At 37.0% G+C, this 21,949-nt stretch overlaps 2 protein-coding genes and 1 pseudogene across 4 annotated transcripts; 1 reads left to right on the forward strand and 2 right to left on the reverse strand.

Annotated features, from left to right (window-relative positions):
* The first annotated feature begins 200 nt into the window (after window positions 1-200).
* LOC133875172 (disease resistance protein At4g27190-like) lies at window positions 201-20,443 on the forward strand. 3 transcript variants are annotated; one of them, XM_062313203.1, is made up of 3 exons: window positions 201-379; window positions 17,275-19,938; window positions 20,153-20,292. In XM_062313203.1, exons 2-3 carry the CDS (start codon window positions 17,332-17,334, stop codon window positions 20,159-20,161), a joined length of 2,616 nt encoding a protein of 871 aa, XP_062169187.1. In that variant the 5' UTR covers window positions 201-379; window positions 17,275-17,331; the 3' UTR covers window positions 20,162-20,292. The 3 variants fall into 3 exon arrangements, with proteins under 3 accessions (XP_062169187.1, XP_062169186.1, XP_062169185.1); XM_062313202.1 differs by lacking the exons at window positions 17,275-19,938; window positions 20,153-20,292 and adding an exon at window positions 3,472-6,643; XM_062313201.1 differs by lacking the exon at window positions 201-379 and adding an exon at window positions 15,115-15,226 and having other exon boundaries at window positions 17,275-20,443.
* LOC133875037 (autophagy-related protein 18f-like) lies at window positions 7,209-13,519 on the reverse strand (annotated as a pseudogene).
* LOC133876300 (autophagy-related protein 18f-like) lies at window positions 8,394-11,227 on the reverse strand. The gene is made up of 6 exons (XM_062314575.1): window positions 10,982-11,227; window positions 10,478-10,591; window positions 10,310-10,381; window positions 9,454-10,266; window positions 9,184-9,350; window positions 8,394-8,757 (listed from the first exon to the last, which is right to left on the reverse strand). Exons 1-6 carry the CDS (start codon window positions 11,225-11,227, stop codon window positions 8,394-8,396), a joined length of 1,776 nt encoding a protein of 591 aa, XP_062170559.1.
* Window positions 20,444-21,949: the final 1,506 nt, after the last annotated feature.

Consider the following 21,949-nt stretch of genomic DNA (forward strand, 5'->3'; position numbering starts at 1 on the left):
CTGTGCATTGTAAATGTCATGAGTGACAGAACTAAAACTTAAAAGACAATGAAACTACAAGTTAACATAGCCAATTAATGGCTATTCAATTAGGAAAAAAAAAAGCCCGTTTTCGATATATTTGTTCAATCATGTTTGGGGAAATACCTTTATAAGCGTCTTAGCCAAATGGATAAGAAGTCTAGAAGACTTGGCTGAGGTTTCGGGACCCAGATATGGCCCCAAACCAAACTCAATAAATGTGCTCCTGTCCTGCTCGTGCAATACATAACCCTTCATTTTCTTTAGGGTTTCTCACTTTTTCCTCTGCTCCATCTCTTCCACCGACACACTCGGCCTGCTGATCGGCTCCAACACAGTCCCCCCCTGATATCAAGAGGTACTCGATCGGCACCTTGATACTTATTTTTTTTTTATTTTCTCGTGAGCTTTTGTTCATAGCTTTCTAGTTTTCCTTGATTTCGATTTTGTTCGAATTTTGTTCGGATCAGATGTTGTATTTCGTTGCTTACTGCTTAGAGAGGATTAATGAATATTTTGGATCTTGTGTTTGATGTTATAGTTTTTAGTTTGATGAAAGCTAAGATCATGTATAAGCAAGGGAATAACTTCAATCCGGTCATGGCACAAACTAGGCATTTTGCCTTCCAATAAGAAGTTGACACGTAAGCCTGGAACAAAAAAAATCAAATAGAATCAAAACACCTGCTGGATTTCTTCAACGTATGCTAAAATGAGATTCGGCCAGAAAAATGAGCACACCAGCCGGACCTCTCTCTGTCGCAGATGGTCTGGGTTGGGTTGGGGTGAGAGAAAAAGAGATCTGGCCAGAAACCCACGCACACCTGTCGGATCTCTCTTTGTCGCAGGTGGTCGGGGTTGGGTCGGGTGAGAGAAAGGGAGATCCGGCCTCTCTGTCGCAAGTGGTCAGGGTGAGAGAAAAATAGATACGGTCGAAAACCCACGTACGTGTCGCCGGATCTCTCTCTGTCGTAGGTGGTTGGGGTGAGAGAAAGAGAGATCCGGCCGGAAACCCACGCACATCAGCCGGATATCTCTTTGTCGTAGGTGGTCGGGTTTGGGTCGAGGTGAGAGAAAGAGAGATCTGGCTGGAAACCCACGCACGCCGGCCAGATCTCTCTGTCACAGGAGGTCGGGGTTGGGTCGAGGTCGAGAGCGCCGGATCTTTCTTTCCCTCGCCGGATCTCTCTCTGTTGTTAGTGGTCCGGCCTGGGCAGTGCAATGGTTGTGCGGACGGGTTTTTCTTACTTGACGGTGCAGGTCGTGGGGTTCTTCAGCAATATTTCAATCTTTTTGGTTTTAGCTGACGTATGGACTGATTATTGGTGGGCATAAACCCATTATTTTCTGCTATGACCGTATAGAAGAAGCACCCGTATAAGCAAAGCCAATTTTTTTTAAATAAAATATTTATTTTATTCAATTGTCATTAATATTTTAAAAAAATTAAAAAAATTAAAAAAATTAAAAAAATTAAAAAAATTATGTTTTTGGTGTGATTCTTTAAATATCTCTTTTACAAATTTACCATTGAATCTGTGAACTCACATGTAATCCCATAGATTTAATGGTTGATTTGCACATCTCTTATACGGAGATAGACAATAAAGAGAATGAAACCAAATACTTCTAAAAATAAATTGCTTTTAAAAAGTGATATGGCAAAAATATTGACATGGATTAACGAGCGTTATTATCATACGAGAAAGCATAGGGAAGAAGTTGATTGAAACTCGTGAAAAAACTTATTAAGGATTTAAATTTAAAATTTAGGAACAAGTGACTAAATTGAAATGAGATAATTTTACTATCAAAAGAACTATAATTTTAGTTTTAATCTATATAAATTAAAACATTTAAAATATTCTTAGATGTGTAGTTTAAAATGGAAAAAAGTGTAAAGAGGAAAAAGTAGCAAGAAAAAAAACCTAGATTCTGATTATCAAAACATTAATAGTATGATTAATAGTAAGAATCTTTGATATTGTTAGTGTGATACATATTATATTACGTTTTTAAGTTAGAACTCGGATTATATATGTGTTAAAAAAAAATTTGGAAAAGTACACATATCCCCCTCAAACTACCACTCAATTATCAATGTACCACATAAACTACCAATTGTGTCAATTTCCCCTCTCAAACTACTAAAAAATGTCAATGTCCCCCCTAATACCAACAAAAAGACAAAAATAACCCTAAACTTTTTTGAATAAGACAAAAATGTCCTTATAAATTCGAAAAAAAAAAAACTAAAACTAAAAAATTATTTTTTAAAAAACAAATTAAATAAAAAACGAAAAAGAAAGTTTTTTTTTAAAAAAAAAAAAACAAACGAAAAAGAAAAAGGAAAAACCAGTTTTTTATTAAATTAAAAAAACGAAAAAGAATGATTTTTTTTTTAAAAAAAAAAACCAAACGAAAAAATAACTGAAACTTACAAAAATAATTTGTTTTAACAAAAAAAAAAAAACAGTTTTTAATTTTTAATTTTTTTTTTGTATAAATTTTTGTTATTTTATATTTTTTAAAATATTTTTTTAGTTTTTATTTTATTTTAATAATTTTATGAAGGGTATTTTTGTCATTAGGGGGACATTGACAGTTTTTGGTAGTTTAGGGGGGGACATTGACACAATTGGTAGTTTGGGGGGGACATTGATAATGAGGTGATAGTTTGAGGGGATTATGTATACTTTTCCCTAAAAAGAACGAAACCAAATATTTTTAAAAATAAATTACTTTTAAAAAGTGATGTGGCAAAAATATTGACGTGGATTAACAAGCGTTATTAAATTGGACGAAACCACATGAAAGTAGTTGATTAAAACTCGTGAAAAAACTTATTAGGGATTTAAATTTAAAATTTAGAAACGAGTGACTACAGTTAAATGAGAAGTGTTTGATGTCAGTATTCTCTTGTACATCTCTTTTGCAAATCTATCATTGAATCTATGAAACCCACATGTGGTCCCATGGATTCAAGATAAATAATTGGTTTCATTCTCTTGTTTATTTCTGTACAAAAGATGTACAAATCTATTATTAAATTTGTGGACCCACAGATTTAATCCACCAAACACATCTTTAGATTCAATTAGGGATTTATACATCCCTTGTACTGAGATGGACAATAAATGTGTAAGAAAATGAAACCAAATATTTATCAAGCACGTAAAATATGTTAAATTATAATGAGTTCCAACATGTAAAATATTTAAATTAAACGGGAATTAATTGTGGAGTCAGGATTCGAACTCATAACCTCTGACTCAGATACCATGTTAAATTATCAATTAACTTAAAAGTTTAACATGATAGAAAATAATAAATTTAATCATTTAATTAATACTTTAACAAAATATAATATTTTTCAAAGATTATTTCTTTTTTTCTTTTTATCTAACACTTTGTGTTCTTCACCGGTTCTTTGGCTGTGACTTTTGTAAGCTTGTGTAATCTCACATAGCAAAATGGAAGTGGTGACTTCGGTTGTTGGTGGAGTAGTAGTAGCAACTGGCCGGGTTCTTTGTGGCTCTATTTATTCTATGATCAAGGACACAGTCAAATTCCAATCAAACCTTGACACTTTGAAAAAGGAGATGAAAGGCCTCTTGGCTGTGAAAGATAAAGTGAAAAATGAAACAGAAATAGCTGAGCAAGAAGGAAAAGTATTGAGACCACCAGTTACAAAGTGGCTTGAGGAGGTTGAAAAGCTTATGCTTAAAGTCAATCAGATTCAAACGGTAAAGCTTTCTCGACGGTCCTTAAATTGCAGTAAACGGTATAGAATAAGCAGAGAAGTGGCAAAAAAACTCAAAGAGATAGAAGACCTCCTAAGAGCTGGGAGTTCACATTCTGGTGTTGTGGCTGTGAATCATTCAATACCCAGAGCAGTGGAGCACATTCCTGGACCAACAATTCAAGATCAAACAACAGCATCAAAGACTTTAGACAAAATTATGACTTTGTTATCTGATGATGGAGTCCAGAGGATCGGTATTTGGGGAATGGGAGGAGTAGGCAAGACTACTTTGGTAAGAAACTTGAACAATAAGCTCAAGAGTATTTCTTCAATGCAGCCTTTTGGCATCGTCATATGGGTTACTGTTTCCAAGAATTTGGACATGAAAAAGGTCCAGACACAAATAGCTGAGAGAATGAATTTGGAAACAAAAATGGGAGAAAGCCTGGAGAGATTGGCTATTCGACTTTATCAAAGACTTGAGAAGGAAGAAAAATTTCTGCTCATTCTAGATGATGTCTGGGAGAAAATTGATTTAGACAAGTTGGGTGTCCCACAACCTGAAAATCATAATGGTTCTAAGATCATATTGACATCTCGATCTTTGGATGTTTGTAGGGACATGATGACCGATGTTGAAGTTAGAGTGGAAGTTTTAAATGATGACGAAGCTTGGCGATTGTTTAGTGAAAATGCAGGGAATGTGGTTAGTTTGGAACACATTGGACCAATTGCAAAAGAAATTGTTAGAGAATGTGGCGGATTGCCTTTGGCCCTCGTCACCATGGGAGCTGCTATGAGAAAAAAGACAAAGGTCGAACAGTGGAAGCATGCCTTAAATGAATTGCAAAGACCAGTGTCTTGTCCACCACACATCGAGTATAAGATCTATAATCCATTGAAGTGGAGTTATGACTCATTAGAAGATGAAAAAATAAAATACTGTTACCTATATTGCTCTTTGTTTCCCGAGGATTTCTCGATTGCAATAAGTGAACTCGCACAGTGCTGGCTCGCAGAAGGTTTGCTAGTTGAGGAAGAAAACTATGAGGATTCATTCAATAGAGTAATTGTTTTGATTGAAAATCTGAAGGATTCTTGTTTGTTGGAAGAAGGTGCTCGTGAGGACACTGTAAAGATGCATGACGTTGTTCGTGATGTTGCTATATGGATTGCGTCGTCTGAAGATGGATGTAAATCCCTTGTTCATTCAGGGATTGGCTTGAGCGAGATGTCAGTTGACAAGTTATCATATTCTCCCAAAAGAGTTTCGTTCATGAATAACAAGATAAGAAGGCTGCCAGATTGCGTGGTACAATGTTCAGAGGCCTCCACTTTGCTACTACAAGGTAATCTTCTCCTTGATAGAGTTCCTGAGAGATTCTTGCAAGGATTTGAAGCACTCAGGATCCTCAATATGAGTGGAACCCCCATCCACTCATTGCCTCCTTCTCTACTTCAACTTGGTGAACTACGTGCTCTTCTTTTAGGGGGTTGCTTCTTTCTAGAAGAGTTACCCCCATTGGAAGGGCTTAGTAGACTTCAAGTGCTTGACCTCTCTGCCACTCGTATTAGAGAATTGCCAAGAGGGATGGAAAACTTGAGCAACTTGAAGCAACTGAACCTATCTCGCACTTACTGCCTAAAAACCATTCAAGCTGGAATTATATCTCGGTTGTCTTGTTTAGAGGTTCTAGATCTGACGCAGAGTGGTTACTGTTTTAGTGTGAAGAGAGATGCACAAAAAGAAATGGCATGTTTTGAAGAGCTAAAATGCCATGAGCGATTACTTGCTGTCTATATCAGATTGGAGAGAATCCCATATCTCAGCGACGAAGAACATTCCTGGATAGATAGATTAAGACAATTGCACTTTTCGATTGGCCCAATGGGGAACTTCCTAGCAACTAGACATGAAAAAAGGGCGGTGTCTCTCCGGTGTCTTGATCTTTGTTTAGAAGAACGAATTGGGCCATTGTTCAGTCATGCAAGTTCTCTCAACTTAAGTAATTGTTTAGGACTAAGTGATGCGCTAGAAGACATGATCATTAACAGTGTTGGCTGCTTTGCTGGTTTAAAATCTCTTACTATTGAGAGCCATAGCGGCAGTGTATGGCAAGGAGGATGTGCTGCCCAGTATGATCTACTACCAAACCTAGAGGAACTTTATCTCCTAGACCTGAATTACGGAGAAAGCATTTCACAACTGCTTGGCCATCTGGGTCTGAGATTTCGTAGACTAAAATTAATACAAGTGCAGCAGTGTTATAAAATGAAATATCTTCTTTCCTGCGGTGGCTTCATTCACGCCCTGCCAAACCTAGAAGTAATCAAGGTACGGTACTGTCCTAGATTAGGTGAGCTCTTTACTTATTATTCCATGCAAAATATCCATCCAGATCCTGTTGTTCCAAACCTACGGATATTGGAATTGGAGCGCCTTCCCAAATTAAGGACTCTTTGCCGAGATCAAGAGACATGGCTGCTTATAGAGCAAGTTTATGTGTCCGAGTGCAATCTTCTTAGGAAGCTGCCTCTTACTGACCAAAATGCAGAAAACATGAAAGAAATAAGAGGAGAATCAGGATGGTGGAACGCATTGCAGTGGCGTGATGACACAACCAAATCAAGTCTGCAGCCTTATTTTATTTTCATCCAATTTGAGGCATAGCTAATATCATGTATAAGCAAAAGCCAATCTAAAGCAATCTGGAGTTCTTCCATGACTTGGTTTAGCTGGTTTTTCACCTTTTGAAGTTCGTCCTTTTCTTTTGCTAGAGCATCCACAGTTTCTGTTATTAGTTTCACCTCGTGAATAAGCTTTCTAACACACAAGCCTCTGTAAATTATGAATTTGGAGAATTAAATAAGAATATCAATCTTTTCGAGTTTAGGTTGGAACAAATTCTGTCCATAGACCAAATACTACATTAGATTGCTTCAGAGAATGGCGGTGGGTTTTCTCATTCACTCTTGCAAAATTTGAGGTACCCAGGAAGGAGAAGCTGCGTTGGTCGAAATGGGTTTAAGGAGTACACTTTCAGAGATGGATTTAGGTTGAAAAGAGATGTTCCCCTACCCCTTAAACGGCGTCAAAAACTAATCTTAAGCAAACGGTTCAAAGAGAAGGATTTCACCCTGCCATAGCTATCACAAGTACAGCTACAAAGAACCATTCATCCAAATGGATGCAGTTCACCAAGTAGAATCAAATAAATGCTTGCTAAATATTCCAGCAGTTAATCAAACAATTGATACTTTTGCACAATTGATGACTACTTTTGCACTTTGCCTAAATCCAAGTAGCAGCAAACCTTTTTCCCTTGATACACCATGTCAGAACGGGAAGAAATCGACAAAAACAATTATTGCAGAAACGAAATATGAATCCACAACAATCAATTACTCTGGCATTTTGTCTCAACAAAATGGCAAGAGTTGTAGTAGAACAAATTTGAATTAATAGAATAAAGAAACAGTGAGAAAGAGTTATTACATGATCTATTATTTACATATCATAACTGATTATTGAAAATATATAGTTTGTTATTTACAAAGTCAACAGTAGATGAAACCCCAACAGCATAGTATTGACAATTCTGCATCACACTATTTTCTAAATTTCCACCCACTATATTAAAACTGTTAATGAACCCCACAGGAGAATGAAAGAATACCTACACACCTGAGGAAAAAGAAAGGACATTAATCCAAATATGACCAAAGAAAATTACAAAAAGGATCTAGAATGAAAACAAAATATTTGCAAATGCACTACACTCATGAAATGCTGATTGGTTTCTTAACCTCTCCCCATCTCTCAAAGGCCCTAAATAATGGCTCAAAAATAAAAGGATCAAGAGATACAGGACAATCCAGGCCGACAAGGCCATCTACTACGTATATATTTGGCTTATGCCTCAAATTCAGACCAAACTATGTCCAAAAATAAGCATTGCCACAGGCAATAACAAGTCTGCATCTACAGTGTCCTAATGTCCACAGAGTGGTGACCAACAAGATAACATGGCACAGGAAGTCACTGCATGAAGAAGTTCAATTAAATTCAAGTACTTACAAAGAACAGAACAGTGAGGAGAAAAAGAGTCCCAATATAAATAAGCACGAGAATCTTATAACATGCGAGCTTCATTTGACAGTAACTATATACTGAGTCAGAAAAAAGAGTTCCTCCAAGGTAAGGCTACTATGTATACCCACCCCTGTCAGGTAAATAAGTGTCAGTGTCTTAACAATGAGAGCTTCATTTGGCAGAAACTAAATACTAAGTCATTACAGAACAAGCTGACATGAGAAATCCTCCCATCCGCCTGAATTACAGACCTTGAGTGACACAATAAAAAGAGATCACTGTTTGGAAATTCTAGGAAAGGTGATCTCTGTTTTAATTTGAGATGAAAATCTAAAGGTCAAGTGTGAAAAGCATGTGTATACCAAAGTGTGCAAATAGCATTCTTGTACTAACATAGCCAATAGCATACAAACACAAATATTTATGTTTCAAACAGCTAAAGTATCACTTTCTAAAGTGCTTACTAATAGAGTAAATACATAACTGTTTCATTCAGTGTGAGTAACCGATTTAAACCAGTAAAGAAACATACCTCTAATCAAACTCACCACCTTCGTCTTCAAAATGATTCTCCATTTTCGGGCCTGTTTTGTTACAATTTACAAACTTGAGTTGAGGCTCCATTTTTAAGCTCTCTCTATTATTTACAATCTCAAGCCGAGTCTTTGTTTTTGGGCTGTCATTATTATATACAAAGCCCTTGGTTTCTACTGGCATCTGAGAACCATCCGATTCAGTTTCTTCAACGCCATTGTGAAATTCTACCACTGGAGCACCAGCATCAGTCATAGAGTCAAGAGAGCCAGAGCTGCTCCCAAAAGAGAGCCTCCTGTTAGCAGACAGCCCAGACCTCTGATGCTGAAGTTTCCCATTGATATTGCTATCTAGAGCAGGGTTCCTGAATGACGAGTGAAATAGTACTACACAATAAGACCCTCACTGTTATACACAAAGAAGACAATATACAAGTGGAAAAAGTAGGAGTCATTACTGACGCACATTAAGCAAAACATATAATTTTATTTGATTGATGAGTTGCAAACCCATCCAGACTATCCACTAGATCTTAAACCCACAAACCTCGAACTCCATCCATTCTGATAAGAGGAAGTGGTACTATTTCAGCTACAGCTCAGTGGCACATCAAACAAAGCATATAATCAACAGATCTCAAGCTTTATCTACGATAGTGTTCTTCAGTAAGATAAAATAAAGAAACAGATATCCATAATCCAAAAACATAATGGCAGAAAATACTGTTATTTAAGCAACAGTTGCATCGCCAGAAATAAGTAAAATAAATGGACTCAAAAACTTAGTTCACCTTGTTTGTTGGATTTTGGGAATCGAAAGATTGTCAAAAACTGGAACCAAGCCTTTTGACCTTGCTTCAATCATGCGAGCTGGAATTCTTTCGATTTCGATTTCTCCCCAAGAAGCATTTGTTTCATCCATTTTTGTGGCTTCCACCATCATCGACTGAAAGTAAATCTGCAAGCAAATGAACAAGAACAAGGGACATTTCAAGTATCAAAGAAAATGCATCATAATTAGCATAAAACACATATTTCATTCCAACAGAACATATATATACCTCAGGTTTTGCCCACAACGGAGTCCGAGCTTGATGCATCTGTAGTTCAGCTTCTGATATATATAAATGATGTTTCTCCTCAGGACTGATCTTTGCTTTCATGAATGTACCTCCAGCTTCAGGATAGATGCTATTTCCCTTTTTCACTCCTCTAGGATATATTTTATTGCTGTCTGAATTTCCATTCTCACCATATATGTCAATATTATCTTCTCTCTCTCTTCGGTTTTGTTTCTGACAGATATTCCACTTCTCGATAGCCTCAACAACTAATCTTGCATCACTTTCTGAAGCTGAATCAGGAGCGGTGCTTAATCCAGACACCAGAACCGTTGGATCTAGAAAAGTCGATGTTCGCAACACATATTGTATCATACAACCAGAAGGAGAAAAGACCAAAAGGTGATACTTTGCCTTCGAAGAGTGGCAATCCGCATATAAAGCATTGCCTCTACAATTGGGGAAAGATGAAGCGATAGCCCCAGAAAGGGAACTCATCCTCCTGCCTGTTGCAGCAGCTGCAGCACCACTTACAGTGCCTCTCCATCCATTATTTCCATTCCTTATTCTGCTAACAACGGAAAGTGTAACTGGATGACCAGCTGCACAAAGGCTCTGTTGATTAGGTGGCCAACGAACCACTGCCTTAGTCATAATGCCCAAACCACTATTTTTTGTGGTAAAATTAGCATCAGCAGACTGAAAGTTTACTGATCCTCCAAGAGGATTTATACCAAAGAGATGGCTTGTCCGCCTTGATGAACTAATCATAATCCAGTTGCTGTCGTCACTGAAACTGCTATCCTGTATGACCTGAAACAATTACCCAAAAAGCAGATAAGTGCTCAATAATAACAATAACATATTCAAGAAGGAATCTTGAAACAATTATCCGACACTTACTGCATTTGTGAAACCACGTTGCAGCCTGTAAAGATGTACATAAGATGCACCAGTGTCACAAGCAGAAGAGCTTCCGGGGGGTCCAGGCATTATTTTGAAAACATTTATGTTGTGTCTGGACCGAAGCGGTAACTAAAAGGGTGCCGCTAGGGTCAAAGCATAATGCTGAAATAGGACTCTTGTGTGGCCGGAACTGGAAAATCACAAGTTTGCTGACAATATCTCTGACAATGACCTGATAAACAAAAGAAAACAATAGGTAAAGAGGGAAAAATACATGAGATATCAAAAAGATAGAGCCAGTATGACTTCATAAATAACTTCATTAGTAAATACCACAACAGCATGATCTTGCATCGAATACATTTCTACCATGCTCAGTAGCATGAAACTCGTGACTCAAAATAAATTTTAATGCTTCATATGATAGTCAAACATAATGACATTTCTCGTACAGCTTGTATTGTGCAAGATAATGCATTGACCTATAGCAAGAAGCAATAGCAAAGTAAAAGTATATAAACTCTGACCAAACTTACAAAAGTAAGGCATAAGAGAAAAAAGGAGCAGGCATATAAGTGTGGTTTCAGCAACAAGTAAAAGAGAACTTGAGAAAAGCATGTACCATTCCAACATTTTCTGCATCCTTTGAATTGACAATAAAAGTCCCATTGCGTTTCCAGCCAGGATTCCCCGATTGCAGTGAAGTATTACCATCAGGTAGAAGCTCAGAGCAGTACCTGGAGAGCTTCTTATACCCCATGTCTCCTAGGTTCACAATCCCAACAGCAAGTTGCTTGCTTGATTCTTTCGCATAGTGAGCCACAAAGCTCCCATTTGAAGGAAAACCAGGAAAGCTTGCAGAAGGCATTAAATGTTGTGATTTGAGACTACAACTGGACTACCACTATAAGCAAGCCATCGGGGACCCACCGCAAGAGGTCCATATCCTATGCCTCCAGAACCAGGATACCCCGTAACTATTGGATTTGTAAGAATGGTATATTCCCTCTCTAATGTTGTGGCATCAAAGCAGTGTATCTGCAATTTATTACATTTAATTATTCACACTTCGATTAGGCAGAAGAAAAGGGTGCTTGGAAAATACATGACCAAATATACCTGAGCTGATTGAGAAATAGCGACAACTCGGGAACTGCACCTTACAGAGTAAACAACTGATCTGAACTTTAGCACGTGAACATAAGACTCAGATCTCAAGGAATAAAACCGAATAGAAGTAGGCAAAAAACTGCCATTCACTGGATCATGGCCGTTTGAGATGCTCCCATTGCAAGAAGTGGCTGAACCATCCTGAATGTTACTACCTATGGGAAAGGACCCATCAGCACAAACTACCAGCAGTGGGTGGCTGTCCGCAAACATGCCTTGCGATCTCTTTGATGCTATTGGTTTAGGCAGCATTTGCATAAATGAAACAGGACCGTCATGTCTGGAAACTAGGTCGCGGACATTATCTGCATCCTCAACATCCCAAACCTGGAAACCAGACCGGTAAGCTAGCAGGAGAACTTGCCGGATGACATCTCCCTCATCCTCTAACTTTTCAAACCGGGCCCAGTTCACCTATAAATTGTTTACATGAAAAATATGAAACCAGTTAGCTTCATTTGTAGCTCTTACTGTAAAGAAGCCAAAAAACCAATTATGGGAGGAGTCATACGTATTGAAACCGCATGACTAACACCTCACCGAAATATATAAACATATGGAGAAAGACAATAAAGAAGAAATTAGAGAAGCATGACTATTCCACATCACTGCAAGATAACATTCAACCATATCATGAACAATATTGTCCACCATCAATGTGAAATTATAAGAAATAAATATTAGACCAAAAATTTCCAACCAAATAGCTATACATAATTTAAACATTTTTTTATCATGAGTATAATTTAAAATTTTTTTAAACAAACAAAAAAAAAAAAAACCAAAACACCTATTATATAGCATAATAACACCTTACTCACACTCTGCATGTCCAGATTCAAGTACATCTGACCTCATGTAATTATGTAGTTAGGTGCAAATGTCTTGTAATTTATAGAACTACTTTCATGAGCATTTCAAATTATTTTTTCTCAGTACTGTATAAAACAAGTTGATCTCCATTAATGGGCATCTATAATTGTTTTTCCCTCGATTTATGATAACACAATATAAGTTCCACTTTCATGAGCATTTCAAATTATTTTTTGCCAGTCCTGTTTTAAACAAGTCTCCATTAATGGGCTTCTATAATTGTTTTTCCCTCGATTTATGATAACACGATAAAAGTTTGCCCCCCACGGGATCTTTTATTAGCTATTTTGTGAAGACTCTCCGTCAGAACAAATAGGAACAACATAGATCATCTCCTTCTATAAATACTTTACAGCAACTCCAGCACTTCATGACCAATTAAGTTTCCTTTTTTTTTTTATGAATAATAATTTATTGGGGAAAAAAAAAAAGAAGCAAAGCCCTCGTACACCAAAAGTATACAGATGACCAAGTTTCCTTTGTAGAAGTTGAAGTCTGCATATTTAATTGCACTCAACTTCCAGGCAAGCAGCAAGTCATGAGTACCTGTCCTCATTTAAAAGGCTGATTGTGTTTCAATGCAAGTCATTTCTTGCAAAAAAATCAATCAAATGGCAAAATAAGTAAACAATCTGATTAAGTTCTAAGTAATGGTGGTCCAAACTGATTAGAAACTATCTTTCCCAATTTTAGGTAATGTTCTATGTTAATGATACCTTAAATAACGGCATAATAAGCAGGAAATGTGACACAAAATGTTGTTATTGATTCAATTCCCCAGTTCCCATTAACCAAACCGAGCACACAGACTATCCCAGCACTGAAAACCAAAAAATGTGAAACAAAACATTTAGCTTCAAATAAACTCATTAGTGATTTCTTAGATGCTCCTTTACCCAGCAAGAATTATTTTCTTGCTATTTAAACTAACCTTCAATAATAATACAACAAAAGCTTCAAAAGCAAGCACATACACTAACATCAACATAATGCAGACTAGAATAAGTATTAAATGTAAAATGGCAGCTGTAACCAATTAACAAACAACTGAATCCCTCTTGTTGACACCACTCAAATGGTTTCCAACGGTGCCAAGAGGGAGCGTGGCTATAATCATTGCTAGTGTAACTCCTTACTCATATAGGGAAAAGTTGTCAGACGAACCAGCAAAAGCTAAATCCGTCTAACTCTTAGGCCATCTTTAGCAGTTGGAGTTAAAATAGCTACTCAAAAAGTATAAATTTCTACTTTAACCACTGGCTATCTTAAAAACACTCTGACAATAATCTCTATTCCACTCTTCATTTTCTTAAAATTATTGTTTTTTAATCTTTTTCTTTCTTTATTTTTTTATTTTTCACTTCTCCCTCTCACTCTCCGGTCTCCCCCAACCCCAACCCCAACCCGTCTCATTTCTTGAGCTGATGAGGATCGGCGATGAGGATCGGCGAGTGTCTAGATGATCTGCGACGAGGAACCAAAACCTGGACGAGTCGAGGATCTGGCGGGCCCCGGCAGTGACGATGCAGAGATCGGATCCGACAGTGACAGCGTAGTCGACGGAGGCATGGATTTTGGTGTGGGGGAGGAAGGCAATAGCGTGCTGGAGGTCGAGCGTCTCGCCCCGAAGCTTGTCGGTCTTTGCGTCGATGAGGACAAGCTCATCGGCGAGGTCTTGGGTGAGAATGACGACATTGGTGGGAATGGAGGAAAGAATGGCAGCGGCTGTGAAGGAGAGGGAAGGGGTTAGTGGTGTTGACCGAGAGGGGCGGAGGATTTCGTTGGGCATTAGGACTGGGAGGGACGAAGAGGGAGAGTGGGAGATTGAGAAAATATTAATAAAAAAAGATTATAGTGTTGAACAGTGAATAGCCATTGTTGACTATTTACTGTTCATTGTTAAGAAAAAAAAATGATTATAGTAGCTAATCTGTTGAAGAAGAAAAAAAGTCAAAAATAATTAAATTGGACTTTTTGACTAAATTAAAGGCTGGAGATAGCCTTACGTAGCTAAACAAACCAATCCTTGAGAAGGACCCGGCAAGTACTTAGCTGATGTAAAATATAAATCCACAGGATGAGAACACACAGCATGACCTCACACACACCGAACAAAATCCTAAATTACACGGCTAATAACCCAATGGGTCCTCAAGTATCGAGTCCAAAACACGTGTATCAATTATAAAACCACACGGCCAACAATAATGATTGAAGGAGACATTTGGGGTTATCTATTCACGGTCAGAAAAATAAATAAATAAATAACAATAATAGGATTAGAACCGAATGATAATAAGATGGAAGATAAGTATGGGTTTCTAGTAATCTTTATCATTTTCTATACTATTTAAATATTCTTTCAAATAAATTATAGAGGAATCAGATAAAAATATTATTTATGCTAGGGGATAGAGAGGGGAAAGAAAAAACTCCTTTTTTTTTTTTTTATAATAAAATAATAGTAACGAAGCGTAATATTTGTTCTCAGTGGAATTTTAAGGTCCATCCTCCTGGACCATTCTTCACTGGCAGATGTGCTTTGGATAGCAATAGTAACTACATGCTTTAATTTATATTGTCTGAAGTAAGAGTTGGCTTAACCCAAAAAAAAAAAAAGGGGGTGGGTAAATCTCTTAACGAACATGCACATACGGCTATACATAATTACATTCTTTGGTCATAATCTCATATGTCTACATTTTTCATTTTCTGTAGGCCGGGTTTCTCACTTTTTCCTCTGCCTCCATCTCTTCCACCCGACCCACTCTCGCTTGCTGATCGGCTCCAACACAGTCCCCCCCCACCCCCCTGATATCGAGAGGTACTCGATCGGCACCTTGATATATATTTTTTGTTTGATTTCCTCCTGAGCTTTTTGTTCATAGCTTTCTGGTTTTCCTTGATTTCTCTTCATATATGTTTGACTTTATAGTTTTTAGTTTGATGAAAGCTAAGATCACGCATAAGCAAAGCCTATATATATTTGGGCGAAGCTACATGCTGGCTTGGCGCAAGCACCAAAGCCACCATGTTTTTTTTTAAAAAAAAAAAAAATTAAAAAATATAAAATAACAAAAATTTGTACAAAAAATCAAAAAATAAACAAAAAAAATAAAATAAAAACTGGCTTTCCATTTTTTTTTTTCGTTTTTTTTTTTAATTTTGTTTTTAAAACAGTTTCTTTTTCTTTTTCTTTTTTAAATTTTCATTCTTTTTTAAAAAAATCGTCTTTTCTTTAATTTTTTTTTTAAAATTTGTTTTTAGTTTTTTTTTTCAAATTTATAAAGACATTTTTGTCTTATTTAAAAATAAAATCTCTGCCTTTGTGAGTAGTAATTGTTTGTCTTTTTTTCAAAAAAAAAAAAAAAAAAAGTAATGTTTGTCTTCATTTGGGTAATTGGGTTTGTCGAGTTAATGTGTGGTAGTGGTTAGTTCCATATAGCCATATAGGAGTTGCAATATTGTAGCCCTCTCTATAACCAATACTCAACCAGCACGAGACTCCTTCGACAGCCTGAATGGAACCCCCTGCCTTTCCAAGATCGCTAATCTCTTCAATGGGTAACAAAGAAATTATTATGGCGTATTGGATTGCCTCATAGCTTATAAACAAAAAAATCTTGAACATTTGGTTGGGTTTCTGAAGCAGTGGAAGAAAAGAAAATGTATAAATTCCCATTTCTTTTCTTTTCCCACACTTTCCTAGCAACCAAACAGAGTGAAATACATTTCAGAATCTGAGCATAAATCAAAAACCAACCAAGCCCTTCCCCTTCTCTTCATCCAAACCCAGATACTGCTGAGCTCTCGTCCCACTCCCTACAGCCGCCATTGCATCGCTCAAAAAATGGCCATATCATATCATAAAACCTCGTAGTTTTATGATGTCAGAGTTTTTTTTAGTGTTCTTCTGGTATCTATCTGAAATTACATAAATTTAATAAAAATAAATTACATCTATGTCTTTCTGGATGTCATGAATGTAATTTTTTAATTTTTTTTTGTTATATTAGTTCTTTCTAGTATTCTTATGATGTTTATCTGGAAGGACATAAATATAATAAAAAAAAAATTATATTTATGTTCTTCTAAATGACATGGATGCAATTTTTAAATTTTTTTTATTACGTTTATATCCTTCTAGATGGACACCAGAAGAACACTAAAAAGAGCTCTAGCATTCCTCTGATTGATTAAAATAAAGCATCGAAAAGCTACAGTTTGCATTGTAGTGTTCTTAAGTGTAGGGAAAATATAACCTATGTTGTGGGTGACTTTTTAGAGTAATTCTACATGTATATTAAGTGTCTATCAAGTGTTCTATCAAAAAATGAAATGGCTTTTAAAATTACAATTTGATCAAAATCATTATTTGACCAAGCACACGCCCATTGGTGATTTTAAAAGTTACCTCATTTTTTTTATTGACACTTAATATACATGTGGAATTACTCGACTTTTTATGTAAGAGTCTTTCTTGCCGTGCATAGTCCTAGTCTATGTAAGTATATTGTAATCTTTATTTAAGAAAGATTGAAATCAATGATGGGTATAGAAGAATTAATCAAAATCAACAATGTTGAGACTCGAGAGATTCAGGTTTTTTATAAGAACCTAGATTATCTGTTCGTATCATGATATGGCGAAAGTGTTGACATGAATTAACTAGCATTATTAAATTGGACGAAAACATGTACAGGAAATGAGTTAATTGAAACTCTGAGAAAAAAAAATTAAGGATTTAAACTTAAAGTTTAGAAACGAGGGACTTGATTGAAATGGCGCATTTACTCAAAGAGTAAATATAATATTCCCAGAATTTTTTTTTTTTTTTTTTTTAACTAAAACTTTGTGTTCTTATATATGCAGTTCTTTGGCTGTGAATTTTTTTGAGCTTGTGGCATCTCACATAGCAAAACAGTAGGCATGGAAGTGGTGGCTTCGGTTGTTGGTGGAGCAGTGGTAGCAACTGGCCGGCTTCTCTGTGGCTCTATCTATTCTATGATCAACTACACTGTCAAATTCCAATCAAACCTTGACATTTTGGACAAGGAGAAGGAAGGCCTCTTGGCTGTCAAAGATGAATTGAAAAGGCAAACAGAATTAGCTGAGAAAGAAGGAAAAGGAGTGAAACCTCTAGTTACAAAGTGGCTTAAGGAGGTTGAAGGGCTTCTGCTTAAAGTCGAACAGATTCCTCAAGAAGTAAGGCTTTCTAGACGTTCCGCAAATTGCTGCAAGCAGTATGGAATAAGGAGGAAAGTGGCAAAAAAGCTCAAAGAGATAGAAAGGTTTGCAAAAGCTGGAAATTCCTATATTGGTGATGTGACTGTCGGTTATTCAGCACCCATATCAGTGGAGCTTATTGCTGGACCTTCAATTCAAGATCAAACAACAGCAAAAAAAAATTTAGACGATACTATGCAGCAATTGTTTGACAATAAAATCCAGAGGATTGGTATTTGGGGGATGGGAGGAGTGGGCAAGACTACATTGGTAAGAACCTTGAACAATAGACTCAAGAGTACTTCAATGCAGCCTTTCGGCATCGTCTTATGGGTTACTATTTCCCGGAATTTGGACATGAAAAAACTCCGGACACAAATAGCTCAAAGATTGAAATTGGAAACAAAAAAGGAAGAAGATATGCAGATATTGGCTAATCGAATTAATGAAAGACTTAAGAAGGAGGAAAAATTTCTGCTCATTCTAGATGATGTCTGGCAGAAAATTGATTTGCACAGTTTGGGTATCCCACAGCCTGAAGACCATAAGGGTTCAAAGATCATATTGACAACTCGATCGTTCGATGTTTGTAGGCACATGAGCACTGATGTTCAAGTTAAAGTTGATGTTTTAAATGATGAAGAATCGTGGCAATTGTTTAGTAGAAATGCAAGGGAGGTGGCTAGTTCAGAACACATTAGACCATTTGCAGAAGCAATTGTTAGAGAATGTTGCGGATTGCCTTTGGCCCTCGTCACCATGGGAGCTGCTATGAGAGAAAAGACGAAGGTCGAACTGTGGAAGCATGCCTTAAATGAATTGCAAAGATCAGTGTCTTGTCCATCACACATCACAGAAATGATCTATAAGCCATTGAAGTTGAGTTACGACTCATTAGAAGGTGAAAAAAGAAAATATTGTTTCCTGTATTGCTCTTTGTTTCCCGAGGACTTCTCAATTGCAATAAGTGAACTCGCACAGTGCTGGCTGGCAGAAGGTTTGCTAGATGAGCAAGAAAACTATGAAAATTCATTCAATAGAGTAATTGATTTGATTGAAAATCTAAAGGATTCTTGTTTGTTGGAAAATGGCGCCCGTGAGGACACTGTAAAGATGCATGACGTTGTTCGTGATGTTGCTATATGGATTGCATCTTCGTCTGAGGATGGATGTAACTCCCTTGTTCGTTCAAGGATGGGCTTGAGCATGATGCCAGTTGGTGAGTTATCAAATTCTCTCAAAAGAGTTTCATTCATGTATAACAAGATAATAACACTGCCAGATTTTGTGGTACAATGTTCAAAGGCATCCACATTGCTACTACAAGGTAATGTTCCCCTTGATAGAGTTCCAGAGAGATTTTTGCAAGGATTTAAAGCACTCAGGGTCCTGAATATGAGTGGAACCAGCATCCGCTCAATGCCTCTTTCTCTACTTCAACTTGGTGAACTTCGTGCTCTTCTTTTAGGGGGTTGCTCCCATCTTGAAGAATTACCTTCACTAGAAGGGCTTAGTAGGCTTCAAATGCTTGACCTCTCTGTCACTCGTATCAGAGAATTGCCAAGAGGGATGGAAAACTTGAGCACCTTGAAGCAACTGAACCTATCCTCCACTCACTCCCTACAAACCATTCAAGCTGGAATTATATCTCGGTTGTCTTGTTTAGAGGTTCTGGATCTGACGCACAGTCGTTACTATTTCAGTGTGAAGAGCGACGTACAACAGGAAATGGCATGTTTTGAAGAGCTAAAATGCCTTGAGCAATTACGTGTCCTCTACATCAAATTTGAGAGAATCCCATATTTCAGCAACGAAGATCTTTCCTGGATAGATAGATTAAGACAATTCCACTTTTCTGTTGGCCCAACGGATAAATTCTTACCCACTAGACATGAAAAAAGGACTGTGTCCATCAACAATGTTGATCTTCGTTTAGAAGAACGGATTGGGCCATTGTTGAGTCATGCAAGTTTCAACTTAGATAGTTGTTTGGGGCTGAGTGATATGCTAGAAGACTGGGTCATTAACAGAGTTGGCTGCTTTGCCAGTTTAAAATCTCTTACTATTCAGAGCTGTAGCGGCAGTGCATGGGGAGGAGGATGTGCTGCCCAGTATGATCTACTACCAAACCTAGAGGAACTTCATCTCGTACACATGGAATACGGAGAAAGCATTTCACAATTGCTTGGCCATCTGGGTTTGAGATTTCGTAGACTAAAATTAATACAAGTGCAGCTGTGTTCTGAAATGAAATATCTTCTTTCCTGTGGTGACTTCATTCATGACCTGCCAAACCTAGAAGTAATCGAGGTACGGCACTGTGCCATGTTAGGTGAGCTCTTTAGTTATCGTCATTCCATGCAATATATCGCTGTTGTTCCAAGACTACTAACATTGAAATTGGTGAACCTTCCTCAATTAAAGACTCTTTGCCGAGACGACGAGACATGTCCCCTTCTAGAGCAGGTTCTTGTGTCCAAGTGCAATCTTGTTAAAAAGCTGCCTCTTACTGACCAAAATGCAGGCAACATAAAAGAAATAGAAGGAGAATCACGATGGTGGAACACATTGAAGTGGCATACTGACACAACCGAATCAAGTCTGTGGCCTTATTTTCATCCAATTCAAGGTGTCACAGAGGTTGACGATGAGCCAGAGGCCAAGGCTTTACCTCCTAAGAGCATTCACAACGGATCGTGTAAAATTTTATCTAGAATAGCTAACGAAAACCCGTATTTGCTAGTTTAGATAATGGGTTTTAAAATGCATCATACATCTGATTATCTATTCTTAACTCTATATTCTTTTTTTACTCTTTTTTTATTCTTTTTATCTCTTTTCTACTTTTGGTCATTTTACTTTTTTCACTTTTTTGTATGTAGGAAACAATAAAATAATGGATAGATTGGTGAATAGTGCAACTCCACATGTAGAGTTGCACTATTCACAAATCTATCAAAACTCTACTTTAGGTTTAGGATAGATAATTCAATGGAGTGTGTTTTTAGCATTTATGTTATCTATTTTAGCTAAAAGTAAGTTTCAGCTAACCCAATGTGAATGCTCTAAGAAGGGACAAATCAAGTCCAAGCTGATGAGATACAGAGGCTGCTTTGGGATCGAAGGTACGGGGATATGACCAATAGGGGGAGTGTGGATTAAGGTAAATTTTAATATTTTTGAGGTCTGCTTTTGTTTTTTTTGGCTATTTCGGGGGTGGTTAAAATGTCTTGTTTGCCCGGAAAAGGAACATGGTTGGTTAAAAAAGCAGGGGTTTATTGGATGTGATGTAGATCTGTTGCTTATGTTTGTTAAACGCTTTGCTTAAATATGTCATTATTATTATTCTTGTGTTACTTCATCACCCCTTGCCAAAGGATCCTCTCCAGTTCAAATCTCTCTTTTCTTTTCTTTTTTTCTTTTTTCTTCTTTTTCTTAAGCCGACAAAAAAAAATTATAGGTTCTTCATATTTTTAATTTTGTAGTTCATTGGTCGTTATAATTTTGGATAGAGCTTTAAGGGATTTGAGAGGGAAATCTTTTCAAGCAATGATTTGCAAATTAGCTTGGGGTCTGTGGTTTATAATATCTGGATGCTTAGGAATGACATTAACTTTGGAAATTTTTTGCTCCCAGAGGAAAAACTTTTTACATAAAGTTTGTTGGAAAGTTAAGAAGCATATGTGTTGAATATTGGGCAAGAGGGAGTGAATGAAAGTTCTATGTGATTAAGGTGTTCGATATTGTTTTTTGGCCTTTCGAGTGTACAATAATTTATTGTTTGGTTTGTTTGTGAGAATTGTTGTATATGTAAGCTTTTTCTATTTGCAATAATTCGTGTACAAGTGCTTATTATCTAAAGCACATACTTGAGCAACAGATGGATGGAAAACAGCTTGATGGAGAACCTTTGTAGAATAAAGATAAAAGGGCCGGTTGAGGCTGACACCTCATCATCGTCGGAATTCCTTCTTTTATTCTCTGCTCTTCAGCTTCTTTTTGTGCATTATTATCACACCCTGCCTTACACTCATCCTGTTCTTTTTTGTACGTTTGCAACAGTTCCATAGCAGAGGCAATCCTCAGTTCAAAACCCTTTACCATCAATGTCAGATTCTGCAATTTGACAGAAACTATATACTGAGTCAGGAAAAGAGTTCCTCCAAGGCAGGGCCACTTTGTGTACCCACCCCTGTCAATTAAATAAGTATCAGAATCTTATAACAATGGGAGCTTCATTTGACAGAAACTAAATACTAAGTCATTACAGAACAAGCTGACATGAGAAGTTCCTCCCATCCACCTGAATTACAGACCTCGA

The sequence above is a fragment of the Alnus glutinosa genome, chromosome 8 (assembly GCF_958979055.1).
Source record: "Alnus glutinosa chromosome 8, dhAlnGlut1.1, whole genome shotgun sequence".
Taxonomy (NCBI): domain Eukaryota; kingdom Viridiplantae; phylum Streptophyta; class Magnoliopsida; order Fagales; family Betulaceae; genus Alnus; species Alnus glutinosa.

Excerpts from the sequence above, each read along its gene's own strand:
- LOC133875172 (XM_062313201.1), top strand. The coding sequence starts at position 17,332 with ATGGAAGTGGTGGCTTCGGTTGTTGGTGGAGCAGTGGTAGCAACTGGC.
- LOC133876300 (XM_062314575.1), bottom strand. The coding sequence starts at position 11,227 with ATGCCTTCTGCAAGCTTTCCTGGTTTTCCTTCAAATGGGAGCTTTGTG. Across the intron at positions 10,382-10,477 it reads CCCTTTTAGTTACCGCTTCG|GCTGCAACGTGGTTTCACAA; the intron begins GTCCAGACACAA and ends ACATCTTTACAG. Across the intron at positions 9,351-9,453 it reads CGTTGTGGGCAAAACCTGAG|ATTTACTTTCAGTCGATGAT; the intron begins GTATATATATGT and ends ATTTGCTTGCAG.